Genomic DNA, 10,593 nt, shown 5'->3' on the forward strand with positions numbered 1-10,593 from the left:
AAAGCCACACACGTATCAGTGCTGGTATTTTCTTTTATCCAGAGAGAGACAGGTCTCGCTCCATTCTTTTCCCCTCACATTTCATTAGATCAGCCACAGATTTTGCTTTAGTCTGGCTGTAAATTGTTTTGACCAAATTCATCTTTAGACACTCCCTATTCTACTTGGGTTGTATAAACACCCTCCAACCTATCCCTCGTGGCACAGTCAGAGTAAGAATCTATTTCCTGCCACTCCAACTGGCTGAAGTATTTTTAGTTGAAATTGAATGCACGTACCTGTGGCAGGTGAGGCACCAGTGAGAACGTGGATGTGGGCAGACCTTTGCTTTTCTAATGCCAATGGTTTCTACAGCTTATCATTCCAACCAAAGGGAGGTGCCCAACTGTCTAGGCATCACTCCTCTCACGGAGGATCTGCACCCTTTTACAAAGAGTATACTACTTCTCTCCTGCACTATTCTTGCTACTAGGGGCAAGACAGATATTCCCCCTCCCCTGATACAGCCTTCCACACAAGAAAGAGCACAGAGATTGCTGGAGTCTGTAAAACTTGTTAGGAAAACCCCGTGCAGCTTCTGGAAGGAATGACCCTGCCCCATTTCCTCTGGCAGTAAAATTGCCCTCCACATCACTTTATGAGATTGGTTCAGGACTGGCTCTGTGTGCCACCCAAGTTACATAGCTGAGAGAGCACTCATGGGTTTTCAAGGGACCCAGAAACTTGGGGAGCTTTCATTTAGTATAATACAATCTTCACATAATCTTAGTTTGCTGATAACAGGTCTAATCCCATGCATTTTATGAATCATAAATTCAAGTACCCAGCAGACCTGAAGAGCAGTCAGAAGAGCTCCCGTGCTCCATAGGAAACAAGCATTTTCATCTCCACCCATATGCTCACTCATTTTTATTCCTCTATCTCTGGTGCATTCTGGGCCTGTTTCATCTTACCCAAGGGGATGCCTACCAAAGGACCCTGTAGAATTAACATCGTTACTGCGCTTCTACTCCTGCCTCCCTGCTGCAAAGCCCACAGAAGATGCATGCTCTTCCTGCTTTATAGGAATGCTTTCAGCAGTCAACATATACGAGTTCTGCACTGATCCTAGACTGCTTTAGAATCATCATACTTGAAGACAAATATGTGGAAGATTTGAGTAAACTATTATAAAAAAGGAGAAAGTTAGAACTCAGGCATTCTTCTCAACACTAGTATGTTCCTCATGAAGATAAGAGAGATGACTTAAAGAAAACACATTGCCCGTATTACAAAATACAGCTTGATTAGCATTCATGTTTTGTAAAATGTGTTGCATTTATAGTTTTGTTTGGGGCATTCTGACTAGCATACATGTGTATATTAGATTTATGTTGACACTATGAAAGTAACCATCCTTCTGGTTTTAATTACTGCAGTAGTTTCTGCTTTCCATTTACCTCTCAGAGAAGAATTTTTTTTGCTTTTCATGGAGCAGAAAGCCCAGTTTTTGGGTGGTTCTGGACACTGCATTTTTGTGTTGAATGATCACGAAGGAGCTTCTCACCCTTCTCCGTCCACCAAAGTGGCCAGTATAAATATGTTTATTGCCAGTTGGAACTAGCACTAACCTTAAAGTCTGATATGAAAAGTATTTTTTTTCCATTCTCACAAGGCTAGTTATGTGATGCTGATCTCTGTACAAGACAAAGAGAACTGCCACAGAAATAAATAAGGCAAAAAACCTCTACTCTCCACCATCCAGCTCGTTGGGTGCTTTTCCATGTAAATACCACCCTCTTGTGTTAGTCTGTAAGTACTACAGGAATCAGCCAGAGAACAAAACAAAACAATCCTTCATCTTGCCAATCTTTACATATTCTGGATTGAATTCCAGGCAGTAAACAGCCCAACCCAGCCAAAACTGGCTCTATTTCTGTTGGTCCACTCTTCAGCTGACACATTTAAAGTATTTATGTCACATCTGAATCGCTAATAATAATGACCTAGGAGGAAAACCTTCTGGCATAGCTGATACTCAAAACAAGCATAACAGGTCAGTGACAAAACATGGAAAACCAGCTAGCTTTAAAATTAATCTATATTTGGAGTTGTCCATGTCACATGTCCCTTCTCTAAGGCAAAATCATGACACAACTGTGCTGTGGAAACTCAGTTACTTCTTTTAACTTTTTCATCTCTTCTTTCTTCTGACAGACCTATTTTGACTCCAGCTGTACTCAGTGAGTTTGGGTTACGGACATAGGCTGCAGCAAAAGGAAAGTTGCACCACCCTGGACTTCTTTGGGGCCAAACCACATCTACTTCCATGCCCTGAGGAGATGGTCTGGTGTCTATGGAAGGAAGACTGACCCCATGGTACCACAATGGACCAATCAGTCTATAACTTGCAAAGCAGAAGAGAGGAAGGTATTTTCCATCTGGACTACCCAATTAAATGTTAAGCAGTCCAGAAAAAAAAATCCACTGGAGATGGATGCTGAAGGTCAATTTTGCCAAGCTCGTGTAGCCATAAGAAGTAAAAGCTTGTCCAAACACTGAGCTAGAAGGCTTTCCGTTTCTTCTTTTTCCCACCTGCCACCTTTTTCCTGACACCAAGAGCTTCTTCTGTGTCATCATCATCACCATTCCGAGATCGCTTCTTCTCTCCCTGCTCCCGCAGCTCCTGCAATGCAATCAAAAGATCAATCAGAAGTTATGTCAGACAAGGAAATTCAGACTACAACAAGTACAGCAACAAAACGTTACCACCTACCATTCGAGCAAATCTCTGGGCCTCAGCCACACGTTCTGTCAGCATCATAACCTCCTCCTCCTGCATGGGGAATGCCGGCAGCTTCTTGCCAATCAGGTGTTCAATGCGTTGAAACAGCTCTACATCATACCTGAGAAAAGACATTTCCCTGAATCAGCCCAGCTGGGATTCATTCAGCCGTCGCTACCCACAGACACTGTCCCTTAATTCCTCCAATAGCTACAGTTGACTTGTGCTGATAGTCTCACAAGCAACTCTTAAATGCATCCACATGGTGCTATCCTTCACTGATATACCTCAGAAGTATTTGGCAAACACTTTGTTTAGAGGAATACTTCAGCATTTCTTAACAAAAATAAAAATATTAAACCTGCATATATTATAAAAATGTACATATATTACACAGTGAAATTATAAACAATTAGTTCTGATATTTACATAGATCCAGGATAAGTTCTGGAAGCAGATTTCTCCTTCCCCACTCCCCTGGGCTTTGAACGCTCTCCCCTTTAGCTAAATAAATCCAACTGGTGCCTCAAAATGAAATACAGTATTTTCTTCTCAACCAGGATCAGGTCAGATGTATTCTACTCTAAAAGACAACTAGGAAGAATAAGTCTGCTGTAATTTAAGACTTACTGTGTGACAAAGGTGATAGATTTTCCAGACCTCCCAGCTCGAGCTGTTCTCCCAACACGATGAATGTAATCCTGAAAGCAATTTTCTTGATAAGCAATATCACACCAAAAATACACACATCCAGCACAGAAAAGAAGTAGGGGAAAAAATCAGACTGTACGGTTGTTTCTTCAGGGCAGAGGAAGAAAATGGGGAGAAAATAGGGCCAGGATTATATACTCAAACTGTATGCAGCATTAAGGTTTGATATGATGTGGCTTGTAGAAGCATCTTAAACGTTTCTTTTTTCTTTTTAAAAGAAAAGATCACTTCTGATTACTCAAGACTACAGAACAGAAGTTGTGCCACATGACCTATTACTGGTACTATCACTTCCTTGGAAAGACAGTATTTAAAATAAAAGTGAGCCAATGCCTCCGTTTTCATTCTCAGGATCTAGTGCTCTACATCATCTGTCTTCCACACAAACTCTCTAGCAAGTAGATTTAAAACTGGCAAACACAGTGAGAGGGAGGATGGATGAGAACAATTTGGAAGTTTCTATCTAGCACCTACAGCTCTGGGCCGTTTTCCAGGTTTTATACTGCATTACAGAAGTTAAAACGCTCTATCCTCCAAGCAGTGTCTGTGGACGTTGCTGTAACATGAGAAATCAAATGATGTGTTCTGTGACATGGTGAGCTGAGAAGGAGGTGCACAAAATTAATGATGTCGTTCATGTGTCTGGTCCCCCAACTTTAACTTTTGTCCTTTTACGATGGCAAAAGCAATGTCTTCAAAGATGAACTATACTTTCTTCTGTTTGCAGTGTATAGTACCTTTGAGCATTACAGGGAACAACAGCAAATCCGTAACTGCATGTTAGTAGTGTGCTTTCTGAAACTAGGCTGGTGAACAGTCACATCCCTAAGATAATATTATGCTTTCTATAAGGAAGAAACTTAGTAACTCGCTTTTTTTTCAGTTTGCTATAATTTTGTGATATGAAAGTGGAACGTGCAGACATCTTTCTTGATCAAATAAATCCTCCAAGAACATTAGAGTCGGAGATTCTTTTTTTTTGCCCTTTTCAACACTTTAAAATGCAAAGGCAACACCCGTATCACAGGTACAGAGATGACTTCCTGAAACTTGTAATATGGTATGACTATTTCCAAAGTCTGTAATCTGCTTGATGCAGCACAACAAAACACATACTCTAAGCAGAAATACAAAGACAGAGAACATCCCTCACTTTTCTTAACTTATAGGATCAGTTCTATAATCCAGATCAGAACACCCAACCAAATAATAGGTATCAACTCAATCGCAGAAGCTGAACAACTTCTTTTCATTAACACAATTGTGAACTACACATCCAGTCAGCAGAACACAGGTTGTCTCTTTGTCTAGCTTCAACACTCAATATTACGCCTCACAGTGACAGGAAACCCTCAGTTAGCACACACACTAACTTACCTTAGAGTGCGTAGGAATATCAAAGTTTATCACCACATCTACATGTGGGATATCCAGACCTCTGCTTGCAACATCAGTAGCCAGCAGAATAGAACGTGCCTTTGCCTTGAACTTGTTTAGAGATCCCAAGCGTTTGTTCTGGAAGAAAGGACAACAAAAAGAGAATGAGAGAACAACGTTCACTCCGGTTAATATGCTCTTGTTGAAACACTGTTAGAGAAGAACTGGAGGAGAAACCACTCAAAAAAAATAAAAAAAACTCACTTCTCTAATTGCTTTTTGAACTATTACAGAAATCAGTGGAAGCACTCACATTAGATTAGCTTCTAGGGATTAGTCCAGTCCACTAGTTGTGAAATACTCCTTCTGCAAGGTAGTTGTGACTCAGTATGGTACAGCCCATTTCCCAAGAGACATGACTCCTGTCTATTCTGTTCTGTGGGATATGCCCATACCTGACTCATCTGCCCGTGGAGAGGAATGGCAGTGAACCCCAGGTTGCGGAGCAGCAGAGCAGTCCTCTGAGTATTGTTACATGTACTACAGAATACCATGAAAGAATTTCCAGCTAGTTCATTCAAGATGTAAACCAAGTAGCTGTCCTGTAAAGAAAAACAGGGAGGGGAAAAAAAAAAAAAAAAAAAAAAAAAAGGATAATCACATATGCTGCATTAAAGAATAAGTTCAGCACAAGCCAGAGAAAATGACAAGATATTTTGCAGATGTAGGAACAACAAGACAAGATACAGAATAAAGAATATATTCTTTATTCTGTAATATATTCTATAATCTATCTATTCTATATTCTGTGATATATTCTATATAAAATATATTCTTTATTCTGTATCCAGGGGTATTACCTTGAATTTGGATGGGATGAAAATGTAGTACTGCTGTAGTTTTTCAACTGTCTGATATTTGGAAGAAACAGCACATTTAACAGGATTCTTCAGAGCAGCACGCTGGAGTTTTTGAACCTTGGAAGATCAAAGTAAGTTAATACCATGTGGACAGAGACTTTGTCAGAAACCTGGACGTATACCAGGCAGCCGACACAAAAGTGTAGCCTGATGGAAGGATAATTAAAGCATAGTACTCTGCTCTCACCTGCTTGGTCATAGTGGCAGAAAACAAGAATGTCTTCCTGTCTCGAGGAATCACTTTCAGTATCTTATCTACCTGCAGAAAGAGAAAAGAAAGAAATGCTGTACAGAACAGCAATCAAGATATAAACCCCCTCCAAGTATAACTGTCATCCAAGCAAGGAGTTCTGCCCCGCATGCAACTTCAGCTCACACTAGGAATAAATTTCCCATCTTCTCATGGGAAGTTTTGGGCTGATACTTTGTTGATAGTCATGCAGTGTGCACTCTAGAAGTCAAACGGCAGTGCAAATAGCAAGCAATATTCCTGCAGGAAGGTGTATATGGTTGTCCCATGTGTTACTGTATAACATGTCAGGCATTCCAGAGAAATCAGTAGAGTTCATAGACAAAATGCCCCCTAGTACTCTGCAAAACTCTCCTGCAAAATTCAGCTCTCACCACAGGCTTCCATGCAATTATCGGATCTTCACAACAATTTGCTGTTAACTTCTACAGAACTACTTGCTGAAACATTTACATGACTGCATGAAGCAATTTAAAGGGATGTCCCTGTGGTGTTCCAAAAAATCTTCCTTTAGCATGTTCCTACCTCTGTCTCAAAATCCATGTTGAGGATCCGGTCAGCTTCATCCATCACTAAAAATTTCAGAGCTCGTAAGTTGAAGCCCTTCGTGTTCTCCAGGTGATCAACTAGACGGCCAGGGGTTGCTACCAAGAGAATCAGAGAGAGCAAGTTAAGAATGAAAGCAAAGGAAAAGATCCAAAGAGGTATGTTATCTGTTACAGAAATTGAATTCTTCACTGAAGAGAAACCAGATTGCTTTGTGGGAAGCACTCTTTCAGAGGTTATCCTTGAAGTGATTTGAAGTAAGACTAATGGAGTCAGACTCTCTGAAGAGCATCCAGCCCCTCAAAAAGCAAAACAAAACTGATTGCATATGAGATATACTGAGAAGAATGAGATCAGGGTTCTGAATACTTCAGAAGAATGAAAAGCCAAGACAAAGGCAATCTAGCAGGAATGCTTTGGAATGAGCTCATAGCAGCAAGGTTACTGATGCCTACTCTAAAAACATCAACAAGCTAGAACTCAGATCTCAGGATTAAAACAAATGAAGGATGTACTTTCACTTCTTCAAACACATAAAAGCTTGTGTCACTCTTTCTTTGGATGAATGCAATTTGATCATATTCATACCCTGTACCTCCTGCACATTGACTTACCAATTATAATATGCGGCTTCTTGGCTAAAGCCAGAGATTGAGACATCGTGTCAATTCCACCCACAATAACCGCTGCAGGACAAACAGAATAGTGTCAATCTTTCAGTTTAGCAACAGCCAACCCCTCGAACCTTTATGCGTTTCCTCCCACTCCTTGCCACCCACAACAGCACTAGACCAATTAAAAGTTTGTTTTCTTTGTGAGAATTCACTGTATTTCCACACACCTGACCTTCCCAGGCCTCTTAAGCTATACACTGAAGCCCTTACCAGCCTCAAACATTTTTTCACAGTTCAAGAGCTACAGACAGAATCTATTCCTTGCAGCCTAACTCAGATGTAGAGTCTTGGAATTCTAAAAATATCCCAAACCAAAAAATAACACAGTTAGAAGGGAAGATTAAATTACAAAATGCTACAGAGCAGATCTCTATGCAATTTAACTCAACACAAACTTATTATTGGGAATATCCTCTCCTACTTCCATTTCTAATGGTTTGGACATAAAACGCATAAGAGCTGCAGTGTTCCATAAGGGAAGATCACACTGTCACAAGTACAGTTTCTTTCCCACAACTGATATGTCTTTCTTCCAGGTAAGGCTACTTACCACTGTGGACACCAATGGAAGATCCGAGAGCTTCAAACTGCTCTGAGATTTGGAAAGCCAGCTCCCTTGTTGGTGTGAGGACAAGAGCAAATAACCGCTGAGGTGCCTCCAGCAGTGCTTGAAGAATTGGTAAAGCAAAAGCTCCTGTTTTACCAGAGCCAGTTTCTGCCAGTCCAATTATATCTCTGCCTACAAGTAAGAGGAAGAAGGGCAAGAACTGTTACAATTCTATACTGAAGAGGACTTCAAGGAACTGTGCAAAAAGTACAAGAATTCACTAAGTACAAAAAGAACAGCCTCTGCAATAGCTCCTCAAAAAAAAAAAATACACAAAGGGTGAAGGAAAAGAAAGAACTTCAGAACATGTCTACAGAATTTTAAGAGTTTAATTTCATATGTACCATAGCAATAATTACAGTCCTGATTCCTTTCGTTCTTCAAATAGATTTCTGACAGTATACAAGTTTTCATACGTTTCACAAACCGCAATGTATTTGGTTCCATAGATTAAAACAGTAATCTAAACCTGCTTGCATCCAGCAAGGATTAAAACAGCAAGTCCTCTACGTACACACACACACAAAAAAACACCACATAGGCAGCAGAGTAGAATTCATCAGCAGGATCCATTCTAACTTCCTAAATCCCAACAGCTGAGAACATGCTGCCCACAGGCCTTAAACACAAAACCCAGGAATACAATTTTACTTTTGTTTTTGAAGAAAATATTATATATGGATTAAAAGAGCATGGCAACAGTTAAGTGCCAGGACAGACCAGACACTAAGTTTATTTCCACTTTTTAAACCAGCATCACTACATTAAACTGTCGCTGTGAATTCATGATGGATTATTTTTTCATATGAAATATTCCAGAGGTAAAAATATTTGCTGAATTTAATAATGTATTTTCCAGCAGTCCAGTATGATTATAGAAAGTCATAGTGGCTTCATTATTTCTTATTTCAGAACTCTAATTTCAAGGAATTGTCTGCTCACAACAAAGCAGATTACACAAGCTATGTAATCAGTCAAGGTATCTCCAATTTCAAACACAAATTGTAGATCTCTAACAGAAGATGAACAGTCCTACGTCTATCAAGAAGCATCCAGCATATCCCTGAGTACTTCAGAAAGACCATGGGCAAAGATGACTAGCAGCTCAAATAATTGAAAACAATTATATTTAAGATGGAGTGCCAGAACTATCCAACAGTAGCAAACACATAAGAACCCACACATTAATCTGAAAGTCTGAAATTGCAGGTAGTGTCACAGGGGAAATTAACATTTCAAGCTCCATCAGGAAAGGACATAAGAATGAACGCTGAAATTCCTTTTATACAGAAATCTTCCATGATGAAATGAGGATGCTTTCAGCCCTGTCAACAGTCAGCAAAGCTAACTCCCTCAGAGCTCCTGAGGCATCCATACCCATACCTGGGATCAGAGGAGCACGCTACTCACCTTGGAGAGCCACAGGAATAGCCTCAACTTGAATCTTTGTTGGTACCTTCCATCCTAACTGGTCACAAGCTTCACACAGGACATCTGTCACTCCCTGAATATTAGTGAAAAGAAGAAATGGAGACAAATATCATCAGGCAGCTCTAAATTAAGTCACTGACTTACATACATACTGCAACAGGACCACGCTTGTTTCTAACACAGCCAAATCCCATCAGGCCCTCAAATCACCTATATGTAAGCACGCTTTGCTCACAGAGATGCTCATTTCCACCAGGCCCATCCTAGATCTTTCCACACCCATTAGAAGTGACTGCCATCAGCAAGCGACTTCTCATTCCCCCCCGGTTTACACAAGCAACTTTCCCCACACAGACAGCTGCCTTCCTTCCTCCGCGAGCAAATAGCATTAGGACAGAAAAAAGGAAAACTCCGAGGCAAGTTGCTGCAACTGGAATAGGGGCAAGCGGCCGGGAGGCAGCACCCGGGGCAGCAACAGCCCCACAGCGGGCAGGGCCAGGCAGGGCAGCGCCACGCACGTGTCCTCCCCCAGCACCAGCAGCTCCCCGGGGCCCTCGGGTTGGGGCAGGGAGCGGCAGCGGCTCCGGCCGCCCCTCACCAGCTCCTTGAAGCTCTGCGGTGCCGCACCCGCCACCTCCTCGTCCTCCTCCTCCACCGGTGCCTCCACCGCCGCCTCCTGCTCGGCCGGGCGCCCCGGCGCCGCTCCCGCCGCCATTTTGTGCCGTCCCCCTCGTAGCGCGGCTCGCAGCACGCTGGGAGCTGTAGTGTGCCCCGGGGCGGCTGTGGGACTTGTAGTGCGGGGCGGGGCGGGACGGGACGGGGCAACGCGCAGGGCCGCAGGGCTGTGGGGAGGCTCTCGTGGTGCTTGGGCACCGTGTGTGTGGTGTGCAGGGCGCCCCGGCTCCTGAATCCTGCGGCTGTAGAGGAAGCAGGCAAATGAGCGAGCCAGTCCCCGAAGTGCACGCATGCAAGGAACAATTTAACATGCTCAGAGCTTCATTTTGGAGTACCAGTGTGGGGGAAAGAAACCACAAACGGCAAAAACTGTCATTGTTCTCCCTTGTTTTCATGTGCATGGTAGTTATCAAAGTGCCTGAAACGCAACAAAACACACCAAACTGTAGCGACAGAGCACAAAATGAGAGAACGGGCGTTGGGAATGGAAGATACCTCATGGCAGGGCGAGAGGGAACAGCCTCGAGTTGTGCCAGGGGAGGGTCAGGTTGGAAATGAAGAGACGTTTCTTTTCAGAAAGAGCAGCCAGGCACTGGGACGGGTTGCCCAGGAAGGCGGTGGTGTCACCATTCCTGGGG

At 42.4% G+C, this 10,593-nt stretch overlaps 1 protein-coding gene across 1 annotated transcript; it reads right to left on the bottom strand.

Moving 5' to 3' along the window:
- Window positions 1-2,062: 2,062 nt before the first annotated feature.
- On the bottom strand, window positions 2,063-10,262 carry DDX47 (DEAD-box helicase 47). Its single transcript, XM_027453323.3, has 12 exons — window positions 9,879-10,262; window positions 9,260-9,353; window positions 7,793-7,981; window positions 7,183-7,254; window positions 6,548-6,666; window positions 5,960-6,031; window positions 5,713-5,829; window positions 5,308-5,454; window positions 4,853-4,990; window positions 3,395-3,465; window positions 2,756-2,885; window positions 2,063-2,665 (listed from the first exon to the last, which is right to left on the bottom strand). Exons 1-12 carry the CDS (start codon window positions 10,245-10,247, stop codon window positions 2,543-2,545), a joined length of 1,641 nt encoding a protein of 546 aa, XP_027309124.3. The 5' UTR covers window positions 10,248-10,262; the 3' UTR covers window positions 2,063-2,542.
- Window positions 10,263-10,593: the final 331 nt, after the last annotated feature.

This window comes from Anas platyrhynchos, chromosome 1 (genome assembly GCF_047663525.1).
Source record: "Anas platyrhynchos isolate ZD024472 breed Pekin duck chromosome 1, IASCAAS_PekinDuck_T2T, whole genome shotgun sequence".
NCBI lineage: Eukaryota > Metazoa > Chordata > Aves > Anseriformes > Anatidae > Anas > Anas platyrhynchos.